The 17,593-nt window shown below is 55.6% G+C and overlaps 1 protein-coding gene across 1 annotated transcript; it reads left to right on the top strand.

Annotated features, from left to right (window-relative positions):
• Positions 1 to 393: 393 nt before the first annotated feature.
• On the top strand, positions 394 to 17,588 carry PGAP6 (post-GPI attachment to proteins 6). The gene is made up of 13 exons (XM_055708837.1): positions 394 to 577; positions 4,586 to 4,763; positions 6,339 to 6,546; positions 6,633 to 6,766; positions 7,145 to 7,410; positions 8,649 to 8,977; positions 9,716 to 9,809; positions 10,338 to 10,461; positions 11,170 to 11,306; positions 13,364 to 13,542; positions 14,018 to 14,164; positions 14,559 to 14,675; positions 15,212 to 17,588. The coding sequence occupies exons 1-13, from the start codon at positions 469 to 471 to the stop codon at positions 15,506 to 15,508; spliced, it is 2,319 nt and encodes a 772-aa protein (XP_055564812.1). The 5' UTR covers positions 394 to 468; the 3' UTR covers positions 15,509 to 17,588.
• Positions 17,589 to 17,593: the final 5 nt, after the last annotated feature.

Here is a 17,593-nt window from a genome sequence, read left to right as displayed (position 1 = left end):
GACGCCGCTGGCACCCCCAGCCCCCCTTACCCGGGCACCCTCCCACGGCTCCAGGGTGCTCCTGGGGTGCTGACCCCCCACCCCCCCCGCCCCAAGGTCACTCTCCTGGGGCTCTCAGCGATCTCCTGCCGTACCGGGGTGCCGAGGGGACCTCAGGACCACCTCAGGTCTCTGGGTCTGAGGGCTGCCTGGGGTTACCCAAGGTCTAGGGGCAGGACGCCAGAGCTTCCCCGGGATCACGGGGCTCCCCAGGACAGGGGGCGCCCCCCAGGGTCCGAGCACCCCGCAGACCCCTGCCTGCCCCCGAGCACCGCGACTCCGCGGCTCCCCCCGGCGCGGCGGTTCCGGGGGGCGGCGGTTCCGGGGGGCGGGCCGGGGCGGGGCGGCCGGCGGAAGGGGGCGGTGGCGGCGGGGATGGCGCTGCGGGCCGGGCGGCGGGCGGCGATGCCGGGGTAGCGCCGGGCGGCCATGGTGCGGGGGGCCGGCCCGCCGCTGCGGCTACTGCTGCTGCTGCTGCTGCTGCTCCTGCTGCAGCTCCTGGCGCTCCCCGCCGGCCGCGGCAACCGCACCGGCCCCGGTGAGTCCCGGCCGGCGGCGGGGGAACGGGGACGGGGCGGGGTTAGGGGTCCCGGGGCGCAGAGGCGCCGGTGGGAGACCCACGGGGTTACGTTGAAGTGAGCGGGCACTTGCCCGCCCGCTAGCCCCGGTAGCCGGTCCCGCGGGTCCCGGGGCTGGCTGTGAGGTGGCCCCGTGATTTCCCGAGGGACCGGGGGCTCTGCGAGCCGCCCACCGTGGGGCACGCGTGGGGCGGGCACCGTCGGGCTCCGGCCGTACTGGGGCTGCGCCGGTCCCGCCCGGCGGTCGGGTCACGGTGCTGCCGGGGCACGAAGGGTGAGAGCGGAGGCTCTGGTGGGGCGGTGGGCTCCCCGGGGGCCGTGCCTCCCCCTCCGGAGGGCCGGCCGACGGTGGGGGCTTTGGGGAGGGATGGCTGGTTGCCTGCTGCACCCCATCGTGGAGGTGGGCTTGTGCCGGCAGTGGCTATCAGCCAGTGATGGTGGGTGGCACTTACCCGCAGTCGGCAGAGCAGGGAGGCTGCTCCGGGAGCCGCCGGGTGAAGCGGCCTTTTGCCCCCAGCCCACCCTCGGCTGGCATCCTGCTAGCTGGGCAGCCAGCCCCGCAGGGGCCCCCTGCACCGCAGGGGTGCGGGGTGCTGTGTCTCGGCGCTGTGCCATCGGTGGGGGAATGCCTCAGGAGGGTTAGGTCTGGGCGCTGGCCAAGGTCAGCTCCTCCCCAGAGGAGCAAGGGGTCTTCTTTCTTCAGCAGCTACAGGTGTGGTTTTGACCGGGGTGAAAGGAACAGGGTTTCTGTTACACGATAAACAGCCGGACATCCTGCCACATAGTCATGTCCTTTCCTGAGTCGGACTGATCGCCATCTCAGTAGCTTTAGACAGCATCTGCTTTGAAAGGAGGGCCTCATGCTTCTGGTGGGAAGCCCTGAAACCAGCAGTCCAGGTATCATTTTCTAAAACTGCCGTGAGATCATCTGTGGACAAACAAACGCAAGCTGTCACAGGCGGCTCTTTATTCTGAAATTGAAATAACACATCTCCTCTCTGCACAGAATCGTTGAGGTTGGAAAAGACCTGTAAGATCGTCGAGTCCAACATAACGCTGCCAAGTCCACTAAACCCCTTCCTGGAGTAACTTAGGGCAGAGTGCATCCCTAGAGAGACATTTGCACACTCTGTGATTCTACCACATCTTGTTTCTTGTCTGAAAAACACTTGGGGTTTTGCATCATATGTTTGAAATCTGCTTATGTGAAATCTGTATAGGAGAGGATGGAAACAACACCCATTTGACAACTCCCTTGCTCAGTTTAAAGGCTTGTTTTACATCATGGGACAGTCGAGTGGGACTTTCCAGGTGTTGCCATGCTGGCACAGAGCATACTGAATAGATGGGGACAGACACATACAGAGCACAGCAAATACTAGAGTACGCGCCCTCGATGCAAATGGGCTGCCGGAGCGCACGCCCTGCCTGCAGTGACCTGTCTTTCTGGCTTTTCTCTGCTGATACTCAGTTTATGTGCCTGTGGTATTTCCTTGTTAGCCCAGGCGGAGGGTGCCCTGGGAGATGGTTTACCCACCCTCTGGTGCAGCTCTCGGGTGCCCAGCACAGCAAAGCCAGCGAGCGGGCGCTTGGCCAGTTGTCGCCGAGAGAAGCTGCGTGTGAGCGGACTTTGTCCACGTTGGCATTTTGTTGGTACAGCCACGGCTGCTGCAAACCTGATCTCAGGTAATGCGTGGGCAGGACGGGTCTGCCGGCCTGCCCTTGACCTGTTACTGCGCTTGAGCTCTCTCTGTATAATTGACCAGTCCTTAATAAATAGCGTTGCTGATGGCTGGAGGTTTTAATTTTGCAGCCTGCCTGCCCTCTTCTCCCCCAAAACCACACAAATCACACTTTAGCTTTGTGAGAACGTGCTGGATGGGTGGTGACCGTGGCTGTTGGCCTTGCAGAGCCTGACAGCCGGTAGGGCTGGAGCAGCTTGCGTTGAGGTGAGAGGGCTTATCCCCATGCAGGCTGTCAGGTGAGACCTGTTGCACTGAGCAGGACCAGGGCTCTCCCAGCTCTAATCACACACTGTGTCCCTGTCTGCCCTCATCCTATGCCCAAACATCTCCATAGATTTCCAGAAACGAACGTGCCGTGTGCATGCAGAGTGCAGCTGGGGCTATAGACACCACCGGTTAAGACTGCTCCTTTCTGTAGCTCCCATGCGTGAGATGTAACTGGGCTTGTAGGGCATCACAGCCAACTCTTGTCTGTAATAGCCCATGCACTGCACTGGTGGGGCAGCCGGGGAGCATTTGCTTGAAAAGCCCCTTTTGTGGTCTCTGCTCCTTGCTGGCCTAGAGAGCAGTGGAACCCCAGCGTGGGGACTGCAGCGGAACGGCTCTGGCCACGGGCTGTGGACTTCTGGCTGTCCTGCTCAAGGCTCACCCTTCCCCGTGACCTTGCTTGGCCCCGTGCATTAAAAAGTGCTGCTCCCTTGGCTGGACCCCATGGGTGCACAGCCGGGGCAGTCCCTGCGGCGAGGTGGCGTGGCCACACTCTTCCTCCACAAGCAAATCCTCCATTTGGCTTGCGTGGCTGGTATTTCTTGCTTTCCTGTTTCCTCCTTTCCCTCTTGGGTTTGCAGTGTGCCTGGAGGCTTTGATTTGGTAATTTGCCAACGAACTAAACCCATGATTACCGCTCCTGTCTCTTTGCAGTGCCGTGGGTACAGGCCAGCGTGCATCCTGCTTTGGGGCATGAATCGTAGTTCCTGCTTGGATTAGATGCCTCTTGACATGAAGTACATCCCAAGGCTCTGGTCCTGCCTGAGAACTGTTTTTCTCCTTTTTTGGCATCTTTCTTAAACTCAGTTGGGACCTCTGTGTGTCCAGCATGACCCTGTGCAGTGTCAGAGGACGGCAAGTTAAACCATGTTTGCTGCTTTATTCTCTGATAGAAATGAGGAGTCTGCGTCTGAAAGGTGCCATGGTTTTGCCCCACTCCAGGGAATTCCAGAGTAGAAAAGGAGCATCTGAGAAGACTCAGCAGAGATATGGAGACATCTTCTTCTGCCCCCTTACTGAGTGTTATGAACCTTGTATTTGGGTGGGCAATATGGCCTTGGTTCTGCTGTCTCTGTGCAGTTTTGTCCTCTTCTCAACCCTGGTGTGATGTTTCTTTTCTGTCCCCGAGTTGCAGTCTGGCTGGTTTCTTGCTGACAATAACACCAATGTAAAATTTTGCAGGTGAAATTATCAGCAGGCTGGGGGTGGTCTGTAGGCATAGATGGGCAGAGGGGTGGATGGAGGACCTAGTCCCGATAGCACTTTGAATGGCTGTTGCATTCTTGCATGACCTTTCAGCCTACCCTAGAGCTGTTCTCACTATCCCAGCAGCTTTCTTCCAGGCAGGAAAATCTTTAGACTTTGGAAGGTACATCTGAAAGCAGGGTTAGGTTTGCAGCACATGAATTTTCATCATGTTGGGCATCACAGGAAGGCAGCATGTTGCGCAGTACGTGTGTCCTGAACTGGGTAAGATGGGTAACATCAGTCTGTGCACTCAGCAGGGACAAACAAGGGCACAGCTCTTCCCTGTTGGCACCATAAACTGTTGCTGGAACCTGGAGCACCCCTGTGTTACCTGCACCCCTGTGTTACCTGCTCTGCACTGTTTGCCCCAGTGTTTGCTGATGCCTACTCCATCACGTCTTCTTGTGCCATCAACTTCTCCTCCTCCTCTCCTCAGCATCTCCTGTGATCTGTCATCTTCAGAGCACATCTCGCAGAGTGTAGTTAAGGCATCTTTTAGGGCTCTCTGGCTCCAGGTGATAGTTTTGTAGCAGGGCTGTGGGCAGTTCTAGCTAGAGGAGCAATGTGGATCACCTAGGGGGACTGGGATGAGCAACCAGGGACACAAAGGGCTCCTCTCCAGCAACCTTAAAACTCCTGTGTGCTTCTGTGGGCGGGTGTAGTGCCCTGCAGCCTGCCCCAGCAACTGCTGTGCTCTCTCCCTTTCAGACTCCCTGTATGTCTCTGAGTACTTCTCTCAGAGCGCACAGAAGCTGTCCTTCTACAGCTGGTATGGCAACGCCAAGCTTTTCCACTTCCATGTGCCAGAAGACACTGTGCTGCTTCGCTGGCTCCTGCAGGCCTCCCGGGGGAAAGGACCTGAGTGCACCAGCATGGAGATCACAGTGTATGTATGTCCCTGTGCCAGTGCTTGTCCCATGTGGGCTGCCAGTCCTTCTCTTGTCCTTGTTGCTCATGGCTGTGATTGGTTAGTTGTAGGAGGCTGGGCGTCTGTTCCCCAGTTGCAGCAGCCACAGTTTCTTCATGTATTAACACTAAATCTGTGTTTAAACCTGTAGAGCGTTTTGTGTTGGTGTTACCAGTGGATCTGGGGCTGTCTGTCAGATGTGGTGTCTAAGGGATGCCTTAGAAACATGGAGAGAGCTTCATGGTGAGGCTGGTGTTACTGTTCGTGAGCAAAGTTGTTCCTGGACCTTTCTGTGCCTGGCAGGATCCTGCACATGGTACCAAAGGATGTGGCAGGACTACAAGGGGCTTGAGAAGTCCCAAACCAATTGGAGGTGGATGAATTCCCCAGTACAGAGGAACTAAAGAGACTGGGGACGCTGTGTAGGGGATGCGGCTGTGTGTGAAGCAGAGACAGGAGAGGAACGCTGAGTCCTGCAGACACAAGAGCATGAGGAGATTGCAAACTCAATGCCAGTGAAAAATGCTGCTTAAGCGGTACTTGAGTTGTTGAAGGATTTGAGGTCAAAAACTTGCAAGACTTTGAGTTGTATCTTGGGAGAGTACCAAGTTTCCTGGGCAAGTGCCTATGGAGACACATGGGTGTCTGGCACCCACTCCACAGAGGTCTTGGGAGCGACTGAAGCTGCTTGGCTTGCGTTTCCCTGGTCTGTCCTGGGCACAGACTGGTGCTCCTAGTTGCTCCAGAGCAGCCTGGCATACATGATCTTCCTACTTCCTGCTTCCTAGAAGGGTTTCCAGTAGCTTGGGGATGTGAGGGACAAGGCAACAGCAAAATGATATCCAAAGAAATGCAGACCAGCCCAGCTAAGCTCAAATGGGTTAATAAAAACCTGTCCCGCCTGCTTGCTGGACCTGTTACGTGTTGTTGCAGCGCAGTCCAAAAGCGAGCAAATTAAATGCCAAATTGGCTGCCCAAATAAATATCTCGCGTGTTACTTAGCTGCCTGCTTTTCTGCTGCCTCAAACATTGGGCTGTGTATCTGGAAAGCAGAAGTGCTGGTGTACTGAAGTCAGTCACATGCACCTTACTGGGTAAACATCTTTTTAGTCTGTCAGCCTGCCCTTCTTAAAAGAGGAAATAGGGAAGATGCAGATCTTAGCTAGAAAATTAAAGCTTTTTGTTGGTGATTTAGCCTATATGGGGTATTTGTTCATGGTTATAAAAAAAAAGGAGTAGTCCTGCGGCTGGGGCTTAACCTTACTGAGCGTGGAAATTTGCTTTCAGGCTTGATGGAACCATGTAAATCCTTATCTTAATAAGCAGGCAAGTTAAACCAATCTCTAAATAAATCCCGGATAAGCTAATAGCATCCAGTCCTTGCCAGATGAAATTGATGGCTCCTGTGGTCCACTTGAAAATGTGGGGGTTTTCCAGGCTGCTCCCCCTCCGATCCCAGGCCAGCCTGGGTGTCCGCTGATGAGTTTGTATCCCAGTTTATCTTGCCAGTGTCTTTGCATCCCTGATTTATTTGCATTCTGTTTTCTCTCGCAGGCACTTTCGCTATGGAGCCCCTCCTGTAATTAATCCACTGGGCACTCGTTTTCCTGCAAATGCAACCGTCCGTCCTTCCTATAACATAAGTATCACTCTGAGCAGTGCTGTGCAAAATGCCACCTTTGTGAACATCACCACCCCTGCTGCTGGAGACTGGTTCATCGCTGCCCATCTCCCTGAGGCTGCTGGCAGGATTGAAGTGAAGGTGAGGGTCCTGCTGAGGGTCTCAGCCACTGTACTCTGCCCAGCGTGTCTCGCCACAGCTGACCCGTCTGCTCTCCCCTCCTGCAGGGTTTCTCCACTCCATGCCCCTATATGTTCCAGGCAGATATGTTTGTGCTCAGACTCACTGATATGCCTGTCCTGGAGCCTGGCATTGCCATGTCACAAACGGTCGTCTCACCTGCTAAGCCACTGCATGTCAAGTGAGTGAGAGCAGCGGATGGAAAGGCTCAGGGCCGTGGTGGGGTGGGATTTCCCACCGGTGCTGCTTAGGGGAAGCCAGTGTTGTTCCCTGGGGCTGGAGCTGGGGGGTCCCCAACCCTGTTGGCCAGGCTTCCTGCAGCAGTGGCAGGGGTTCCATGGGGAGCACATGAGCACCCTTCTCCAACTCCTCCCGGGCGGTCTTAGAGGTTCAGTTGTGGGAATTTTAGTTCTTTGAGATGTTTTCTTTGGGAAGGATTTTCACAACACCAACCAGGACAATCTAGTTCTTGCCACAAAGTCCTGGGGACTGTGGTGGGGCATGGCTGGCTTGTGTTGACAGTACAAGCTCTGCAAACTGCTGGTCCCTTCTCCCGCAGGGTCTTTGTTCCCAAGCATGCCGCAGGGATGCGGTTTGAGCTGCGAAGCTGCATGGCAAGCAAGCAGAAAGCGTGCGCCTTGCGGGTAGTGCTGGGCTCCATCACTCTGCCTCAGTCCTTCCAAAGGATCATCACCTGCACGGGGAACGTCAACTGCAGCCTGACCCTGGATTCGCCCCCCTGGGAGAAGTGGCTGCAGATCATGGTGGAGAGTCTCGGCGCTCCCAATGCCAGTGTGTTGGTGGAGATGCTGGCTTCTTTCACAGGTGGGCTTCAGCTTTCTCTAGTCCTGTGGGCAGGACAAGAGAGAACTCCATGTCTACTGTGTCCCTCTTGGCCCTTTGGGTGGCTGGCTGTAGCTGTCTGCGTTCCTCAGCATGCTGATTGCCTGGGTAAAATCCTCGGGGCTGAGACCCAGTTATTGCTTTGGGGTCAAAAGCGAAGGCTCTGATGTTCACCCAAGAGGGATACTTCCTGGAGCTGCCTGGTTTGGAAATGCCTGACAGTTTCAGGGTCTTTGAAGCAATGATATTTCCCTAAGGCTGTTTGGGAAGCAGTGGCTGGCTTAAAATCTGGTGGGGAAAATGGTTTTGGGGAGAACAGTTTTGGGTATATGCGCCAGACAGTAATGATATGTTGACTGTCGATTGGCAATAAGCAGGCTACAGACAGGAAACCATTCCACAGAGGTTTACCTGGGGTAAGGTCTTGGGTTGTAGTGAAGGGATGTCACCATTTCAGGTGACACCTTGTGACTCAGGAGGTCACAAGTTCCTTGTGGCTGTGATAGGCACCTTTGCATCCTCTTACTATGTGACCATAATCCCTGTCTGACCCTTGGAAGCTCACCAGCTAGGTACATTTTCAAAGATTTGTGTTTTTTCTGCTGGGGTTCTGCCATCCCCTCCTCAGAGCAGAGCCTCATCCCCTGCGCTGGAGGGCCTGGCAGGCTTAGAGGGGAGCCCTAAGGCTCTCTGGGAGTGATGGACAGGTTCCAGCAGTGGGACCCAAGTGTCACATGCAGCTCCATCTGCCACGATGTGATGGCTTGTGCCTGTAGCTACACTGGGTTAGCTTCTTTCTCCTGCTCACCCTTGTCTGCTCGCATCTGGGGAACTGGTAGAGACTTCTGTGCAGCCTGTTGTTACGGAACAGCCAAGTGCTGTGCTCTGCCACTGGCTAGTGATGCTCCCTGGGTACATGGGTGTGTTATGATGCTCTGTGTTATCTCTTCTTCTGTTCCCACTCCCCCACAGCTCCAGGGTGCTTCCACCCACTGTACCGGTGTCTGGCTTCCATCAGTGTCCCAACTTGTGGATGCTGTTGCTGGAGTTCCCCTTGCACAGATGTGCCTTTCGGGGGCTGTAGCCATACTGCAGTGCATGAACCAGCTGAAATACGCCCAGTTTGTGCTATCACTTGAAGGTCTGGAGCTGCTGGGGCCCTGCCTGGATGAGGTGCTAGTTCTGGCTGTTCTTATTCATCTCCTTTTTTTACTTTATAGCTTGCAGACCAGGAAGTACCAGTTCATTCCTTAACTTCAGCAGCCTAAACCAGAGCCAAACTGGTCCCAGACCAGGTAGTGCAGGAGCGGCAGGGAGCTCCACTCTGTCTACCAGAGAGGCTTCACGCAATGCGTCCGACAAGAGGAGCTTCTGCCTGCAGAACCAGCCCGTCGTCCGTGAGGACCTGGACGTGGTGTCCGTGCGCTACAGACTCTTGAATGGTCCCAGTGTGCCCGTGAACTCCCTGTCCCCGACCCTCCTCCTCCTCAACCTGAACACTGGCGTGGATAGCGGCGGTTCCCTCGTCGTCAGTCTCCTGCTTAACAAGGTGCGGAGGCTGATTGATGGGATTGTCTCCCCTTTGCGGGGCTTTGTGCCTGCTCTTGGGCTGGTTTATCAGCAAACTCCAGGGGTCGTTGGTGCCAGTGGGACTTTTTTTGTTGTCACAAAACACTGAGCCTGTTTTAGCTGCTTCCAACATGTCCTACCTGCCAGCTCTGATTCAAATGCCACAGGTTGCTGGCATGTGGGGGAAGTGATGCAGAGGAGACAAAATGGAAAGCAGCTGCAGTGCCATCTTCTGCACGGGAGCCTGGTGCCTTGCCACCAGGAGAGGAGACTGAGCAGGCAAACCCAGGGATGTCCCTGCCCAGGTCGCTGCTTCCCAGGCTCCTTCAGTGACACCCTAAAATCAGCCCCCTGAAATTCTCTGAAACTTCCTGAGGGCTGGAGCAGGGCTCAGCCCTGATGTCCTGCTGCCTCAGACTTCTGCCACGCTGTGCTCATGCTGAAGCGATGTGCAAGTGCCCCAGCTTTGGAGCAGTTCCCCCCGTGCAGTCCCCCAGGAGGCTTTCTTGCCTTTCAGCCAGCATGTGACACAGTGGCAGCACAGGGTGAGCTGAACACAGCTTTGCCCAGAAAGAGCTGCTGAACTGATGGGTGACCTTGATCTGCAGGATTTATTGTCACCTGCTGCTTCCATATACTGTGGGCAGCATGGGAGATGAATTGTGCAGGGGGGTGGCACTGGGGTGCTCTGACATGGGACACTGCTGTGTTTGCACAGACATCCGTGAGCCTGGCCGATGGCACCGTGGTAGCGTGTGTGAGTGCTGCTTCGCCGGTGCTGTCCCTCAATGCCACCCAGAACTGCAGCACAGGTATGAGAGCTCAGCTATGCTGTCTTGGGGCTTTGCTTTTAGATCTTGTGAGCCGTTTGTTGACTCAGGACTTTGTGGCATGAGCCGATTTTGGCACGGACCCTCCTGAGGTCTTCATGTTGGCACATGCCCAGGGTGCTGGTGCTAGTGTGGCACCAGGAGTTAGCCTCCACCAAAGGAGGGTCTGATTACCAGCTAGGGTCCTTCCGGCCTCATTGGCAGAAGGTTTGGGGGTGGTCAAGGTATTGCCAGTGTGCAGAGAAGCCAAGATCTGCATTGGAGGACTAGCCAAGCAAACAGGCTATTCCAGGTGCCCTGTGCTGTCTATGTAGGTACGGAGAGCTGAGATGAAACAAAAAAAGAAGGGTCTCTGGAGCAAGGGTCCTCTCCATCCCCCTGTGGCCTCCTGAGGGTGGGAGCAAGGAGCCACAGGAGCATCCAATTCCTGTGCAATCAGTCAGAGCCTGGGATTGCTGTGGGCCCTTCTCCCCCAGTCTTGGCACATCACAGCACCCTCTTTTCTTTAAGCTTTTTTCCAGGGCTACCCTCTGAGCGTGAGCACGTCCTCTGCAGAAGCAATGCTGATTGTCCTGTACCCACAGACAGATGACTGGTTCCTCTCCCTGCAGCTCATCTGCCCAAAGGGCCAGGGGTGAGTCTGGCGTCATCCTGCCCTGGGGCCAGTTCAGGGCACTCTGCCTCTGCATCCTCCTGCCCTTTGCTAGTGTGAGCAAAACTGAACCCCTGTCCTCACCGCTGCGCTGTGGGCTCCTCTCACCTGGTAGCAGTTGAACTGTGGCTCCAGAGGGGGAAGGAGGTGGGTGGCACTGCTGACTTGCTCCCTTGTGAGTGCCCAAGCAGCTTGTCTGGTGCTGAGCTGGCTCATCTCATGCAGACTGCAGATGGCAGAGCTTGCCTGGATGAACTTCCCCTTCCCCAGGTAGATTTTGAGGTGACAAACTGGTAAATGAAAATGCTGCTCTTCCTCCTTCAAGGAAGTCTCTGAGATGCAGGCAGCTGTGCCCATACTCCTGCAGTTTGCCTTACTGCTGGTTCCTTGTGTAAGGCCCTGAGCATGCACTGTGAAACAGTGCTGGCAATGCTGGTCCTGAGGACCAGTCATGGGCACTGGGGTCTGCTGTGGGGGTCTGGGGAGAGCTGATACCTCCCTGCACATCGGTTTGGCAGCTCAAGTGGAGAGAGAGCCAACTCTGCTAGCTGTTGGGAGTGATGGAGCAGATCGCAAAGTAGCGGGGAGCTTGGTGCAGGAGCGTGGCCTGACCCCCTGGAGCAGAGTGCTGCCTGGGTGCAAGGCTGCCCCAAAGGAGCGGGGTGCCAGTGTGACCTGCTCTCCTTGCAGTGAATGCAATGCCGCAGAAGCCAAAGTAACGGTCTTCACGTATCTCACCCCTTGCTTCAATGACTGTGGGCCGTACGGGCAGTGCAGCCTCCTGAGAAGACACGGCTACCTCTATGCTGGCTGCAGCTGCAAGGCTGGTGAGTGCCTTTTCCTAGGAAGCTTTGCCAACCTCCCCAAGGGGAGGACACATTTTCCAGTGGTGGTGTTTGAGTAGAGGAGCTGGGGTCCGCTGTGGCTGCCAGGAGCAGCCTGGTATTGCAGTGCCTGCCCAAAGAGCCTGTGGCAGGCTCTTTGGAAGCATCCTGACTTCCCTGAGGGGTGCTGGGTTCTGGGAAGCACAGAGCACCCCAGAGGAAATGGGCAGTCGGGCTGAGGACAGCTTGGAGTTTCATTTCCATCTTGGAGTCCCCCAGGGTTTGGAGAGGTGCTTTTGAGCATCCCCAGAGAGACCAGGGAGCCAGTAGGGCTGCCTGAAAATGCTTGTGTTGGAACCTGTGCCCTTCAGGGAGGTTTGTCACAGGGTCCTGGTGCGGGGTGCGATGATGCTGGGCTGCAGTCCCTGCCTGTGCTTTACCATGGTGCTCTGCCTCCTGCCAAGAGCCAGCAGGCAGGCCAGACCTTAGACTCCGAGGTGCCCCTGGAGAAGGAGCATCTGTGTCAGCTGCTAATTATCTTAATGGTATGAGAAGACTGGGCGGCAGTCAGTGGTAGTAGGAAGTAGATCATAGGGAAGATGATAGCTCTGCTGTGCCTGGGTGGGGAGGTGTATCTGCTCTCAGCAGAAGGGCAAGGCAGAATGTGGTTCAGCATGGCTTTGGGCCTGAGCCAGAATGTCCTTGCTGTCTGCTGCAGCGCCGGTGAGGACTGAGATGGAGAACAGCATCCTAATTTCCCCGAAGGGTTCCAGGTTCTGGGAAGCACAGAGCAGCCCAAGGGAACTGGGGAATAAGGCTGAGGACAGCATTCTGCTGAATCACTTGGAGAAAAATGTCCCATCTGCATATTCGTGACCCAGAAATCAAGTGGAGAGAGCAGCCTGCCTGGGCTCTGCCTGGCAGGGAGCCCACAGAAGGGGCAGAGCTGCCGTCTTGGTTTCTGGTGGCATTGTAATGGGATGGATGCTACTTTTAACTCTGCTTCTTGACCACGGTGTGCCTGTATATACCCAGGCTGCCCTGTGACTGAACTCCTTTCCCCAGAAAGGCATCCTGATCTTGAATTAAAATAATTAAAAAAAAAAAAAAAGAAAAAAAGGCAGGGTTTTATTCATAAGAGACTGTCTCAGCTCAGTCCTTGGTATCCAGTGAGCAGACAGAATTGTGCCCAGTGTCATGCACTGTCCTCTAGGAGATTGTCACTTTGCTGTCCTGTGCAGAGCTACGTGTCACTGTGGGCTGAGGCAGTAGGTTTGCTCACCTTGGAAAAGAGGAGTTGGAAGGGGATAGAATCTGCTGCCCATGGGGGTTACAAGGACCCTGGAGCCAGGCTCTTCTGGGGGAGCACAGGGAAAGGGCGAGAGGCCACAGACATAGGCTGCAGCAAGGAAACTTCAGCTAAATCAAAGATGACAATTTCCCCCATCAGTTGTTCACATCTGCACAGTACCCAGGTCTCCATCCTTGGAGATCTTCAAAATGCAGTTGGGCAAGGCCTAGAGCAACCTGGCCTGGCTTTGCAGTCTGCCCCACTGTGGCAGGTGGGACAGGAGCCCAATGTTTTCCTCAGTGCTGTGAATCATTCTCCGCCCTGATTCCTGGGATCTGAAGGGAGCTTGCACCCAGATTATACCATCATGTGAAGCATCCGACCTTCGAATGCTTGATGTACCACCAGCAAGTAGCATGTGCGTTGAGTTACTGTGGGGAAGAAAAGTACCAGTCTGGATAGACCCATGTGGAATGTAGGATGGCCTCTGCTACTGGGAGCAACCTGGGGGATGTCCTTGGAGCAGATATGGGGCTCTGCTGGGGTTCCCTGGGACTTTGCACAGCAGAGCATGCGATGAGTAATGAGACCATCCTGAGAATAGGAGTGCAAGTGGCTGATGGAGCAAGGGAGAGGAGAGTCAGGGATAGCCTGGGGGTGTGATTGCTTCTTCTGAAGCATCCCAGGCTCCTGCTGGGTGCTGCTGCTGGGTGCTGCGGGAGGACTATGTAGGGCATTTGAGATCCACACAAGCCTCTCTGCTCTGCAGGCTGGGGGGGGTGGAGCTGCACAGATGATACCAAGGCCCAGTCTGTTGGTGTGCAGAACCTGGCCACCCTCCTGCTCACCCTGAGCAACCTCATGTTCCTGCCGGCAATAGCAGTTGCTGTTTATCGCTACTACCTGGTGGAGGCCTCCGTCTACACCTACACCATGTTCTTCTCCACGGTAAGTATTGCCTTCTGTTGGGTCCCCTGCTAGCTCCCTTGAGCACCAGGAATGCTGCATCAGACTGAGGTCCTTGGTGTGGCAGTCCATCCTGGAGCTCCACAGCTTCTGAATTACTGGAGAAGCACCTCCATGGACATGCCCTGCCCCTTCAGAACTTGGCAGCAGTGTTATTTTTACTAGGTCCTTCCACCTACGCCGTGGGTGCTCATATTTGGGGGTAGGACCCCAGGGAGCAGAGGTGGGGCAGGAGTATGGCACACTTGAAGGGTGCTGTCCTAGGAGCTCTTGGCTGCTGCTGGGAGGATGCAGGTTGATGGCTGCTCTCATCTGCTTTCTGTAATGCCACAGTGGTTTGGTCTCCTGGAGGCACTGCTGGGGGGGTCCTGGCTGCCACGGGCTGAGCTTTCTCCTGCCCAGAAAGCTGTGGTGCTGCTGGATTCATGCCAGCCTTTGCTTTTGTCCTTGGTTCTAGTTCTACCACGCGTGTGACCAGCCAGGCGTCGCGGTGATGTGCATCATGGACTATGACACACTACAATACTGTGACTTTTTGGGCTCTGTGGTGTCCATCTGGGTAACGATCCTGTGCATGTCCCGGGTAAAGAAGATCCTGAAATACGTGAGTGTCAGGTACCCCTGCGCAGCAAAGGCAGACCTGAGCCAGCCAAGCCACGGGTTGCCATGCTGAGCCCTCTCACGGCTGTTTCAATGACACAGCCCAGCCTGGTGACAAAGCCTGTTTGTCATCCTGATTTTTAAACCAGCGGGTTGTTTTGTCCCAGGAGTTTGTATCATGAACCTGTGTGCTTGTAGGACTGGGCCCGAAGGGACTGATATTTGTGGGAAAGGTTTGTGGGTCTGCTGGTTTCTTCTTTGGAAGATGCTACTCCCGAGTCCTGTGTGCACGCAGGGGTGGGTGGCCAGGAGGTGAAGCCCCCGCTGCCTCTGGCATGGCTGGCTGTGCTCTGGCAGCAGATGAGCTACTGACAGTAGTGGTGGTGTCTCATTCCCAGGTCCTTTTCATCTTGGGGACCCTGTTAATTGCCATGTCCCTGCAGCTGGACCGCAGAGGGGTGTGGAACATGATGGGTCCCTGCCTCTTTGCCCTCATCATCATGATTGCAGCATGGGTAAGTAAGGGCAGCCTGGCAGGTCCTTCTGCCCTTTGATCCCCTCCGGAGAACAATGGTGGCACAGCAGACCCCAGGCTCCAGCTCATTTACAGGCATGGCCTGATCTCCCTGAAACACCCAGGTGGAGGCAGGGGGCAGGGCAAGGGATTCACCTTCCATCCCTCTAGTAGCTGAGAAATCCCCAGGGTATGGGTCTGAGCACAGTCCAGCTGCTGCAGTTCCAATTCAGTGCACGCCCGTGTCTGCAGTGGTGTCCCAAAATGGTTGGCTGTTGCCTGTGCCTTGAGCAGAAGCTGTAGCATCTGTGCTGGGCTTTGGTGCCACGGCTGGCTAGGGGGTTTTGTACACAGGAGGTGGGCCCAAGAAGGGGGGAGGTTGAATTTCTTGGGGACAGCAGGCTTACCCTCTTGCCATGAGGTTGGCAGGTGCTCGTGGGTCAGGCAGCGTTGCCTGTTTCCCCCTGCCTAAGCTTCTGCTTGGCTGCCCAAGTTTCTGGTTGGCTCCTTAACCCTTCTGTGCTCCGACACCTCCAGGTATACCATGGAGTGAAGCGCAGGCACTGCTATCCCTCCTCGTGGAAGCGCTGGGTTTTCTACCTCCTCCCAGGGATCACCTTGGCTTTCATTGCCATCTCAGTATATGCATTCATGGAAACCAATGAGAACTATTACTACACCCACAGCATCTGGCACGTGCTGGTGGCTTGCAGCGTTGCTTTCCTGCTTCCTCCTCGGGACAAGCATAAGAAGCCCTGGGCCTGGTCACAGAAGCTCACTTGTCGCTATCAAATCTGCCAGAACGACCGTGAGGAGCTCTATGCTGTGACCTGAACTGCTCGGCTCCTGGTTGCAGAGGTGGAGGGCTGGGGAGGTTGCTCTTTGCCTGGGCTGCCCCTCTCTTGCAGGTCGGCAATCCTCTTACATGCTCATTTGCTGGCTGGGAGGGCGCAGTGTGGACCAGGTGTAAAGATGAAGATGGTGGGCTTGTCTTGTGAAGGCAGGTTTGAGGCCACCTCTGCGTTCCTGCTGGGACAGGGCAGGCTTTTCATGGTTCTAGATCAAGGAATAGCTTGTCCCCCACCTCCCTATTATGGCGCTGGGGGAATAGCCAACCCTTCTTCCCCTCCTGCTGTGTCCATGAGGCTTGGGCTTAGCCCACGCTGATCTGGAGCCAGGGCTGTGGCTGCTGGGCTCTCCTCTGTACCCCCTGTCCCAGCAGAGGACTGTGGGACGGGGATTTCCCCAGCCATCCTGCAGTCAGCATTTGAACCCGAGAGAACGGGTTTCTTCTGATCTGGGGGGCAAATGCTGCTGCATGCCCTTGGTGCTGATGGGGAGGGAGGGAGCTGATCTCAGCGTGCCCTGGGCCCTCAGCCTCCGTCTCCACAGGGGTCTGGAGCCTCCCTCCCTGTGCAACAGGTGGTGCTGCTCTTACCTAGCCCTGATTCAGCGGCAGGGCCTGGGGAAAGAACAAGGCTGGGACTTGGCTCCTGGATTCAGGATCAGACTTAACAGGAATGTGAAAAAAATCCCGTATAGGGACATGCAAGAAGCATCAGCAGCATCTTGTCCAGAACTGTGAAACCCCTAGCAGTGCAGGGTTTAGTCTAAATTTAGCCCTCTTAGCTCATCTGGAAGGAGGCAGGCTGCTGCACTGTCGCCTTCCTCTCTCAATGTTCAGGTATTTACCGTCTTCCTCCCTTTTGTGGGTTTGGCATGCTCATAGCTCTGCCTGTGGCAGCATAGGTGGTCCAGGGTGGTGTCTGAGCTGCACACCCCCTGCTCCTCTGTCCTGCTGTGCCTCAGAGGCTGGATGCGCTGCGGAATCATGGCTGATCTGGGGCCACCAGCAGTGTCCCACCCCAGCCAGGAGCATTGCCACAGGCTCCCTAGATGGCTACAGTCTCCTTTGCAGCGTCTGTCTCACCTTTGCCTTACTATAGGGCATGCAGGTGTCAGAAAGCAAGGGCAGAAACGTGGCAACCAGGAAAGTTGTCTTTGCCCATCCTTATTCTACAAATAAGGGCTCAAATACATTGTTCCTTGCTGGTTTATTCCAGCTGTGGCTGGTCTGGTGCATGCTGCTGGGAGCCCCTCAGGTGGCTTTGGGGAGGAAAGACCTATTAATGAAGGATTTGCCTCCCTGGGGTTATTTCTTTGCTTTGGAGAGCGCCCAGCCTTCTGCTCGGCTCTGCACTTTATCCCCCTGCTTCCTTTCCTCTGGAAACTCCTGACTTCTTAAGCAGACACAGGATGAGCGAAGGGCACTCACCTGCACCCAGCGGTGTCACCACCCCCCCCCCCCCCGGCACCCACGTCCCCTGCGTTGCCTTTTGCTGCTGATATACACGACACAGCATGGCGGGAGCGGGGGATGTGGGGCCCTCAGGGCTTCCTCCAACTTTTAACACTTTTAGGCTCTTCCCTGCCCCCCCCCCCCCGGCCCCATCTTGGTTTGCACAGCGGCGTTGCAGCCCCAGCACTGAGGCAGGTGACCCGCCACTCCTTCACAGCCTGTGCCAGGCCGCTGGGCTGGCCTGGGTGCTGCCGGTTACCGGAGAAAGCAATAATTCCTCATCGGGCCTTTTCCTTCAGGGGCTTCCGCGCTGCCAGGCAGGAGGAGCTTTGGGGCGAGAAATCCCGGTAACGTGATTGTTTTGTGTTTGATCGTTGAAATTCTGCTTTTACCCTGCTCCGCGACAGTTGGCCCCGGCGCAGGTTGCGTGCGGTGCCTGGGGGAGGAGGGCGCTTCGTTATTTTGGGTCAAATCAGAGCAAATTCCTCTGTCTGGGGAAAAAAAATAGCTGGGTTGGTTTTTTTTTGGCTGTTAATATCTGTGATTATTTTATACCGTAAATTTTAAAGCTTACAGTTTTATAATTTAATAAAGGTAATGGTCTTTGAGGGCAAACCCGT

Source organism: Falco cherrug, chromosome 4 (genome assembly GCF_023634085.1).
Source record: "Falco cherrug isolate bFalChe1 chromosome 4, bFalChe1.pri, whole genome shotgun sequence".
In the NCBI taxonomy this organism is placed as follows: domain Eukaryota; kingdom Metazoa; phylum Chordata; class Aves; order Falconiformes; family Falconidae; genus Falco; species Falco cherrug.
Note: the sequence above shows the minus strand (reverse complement) of the source record. Positions and strands in the feature narration are given on the sequence as shown.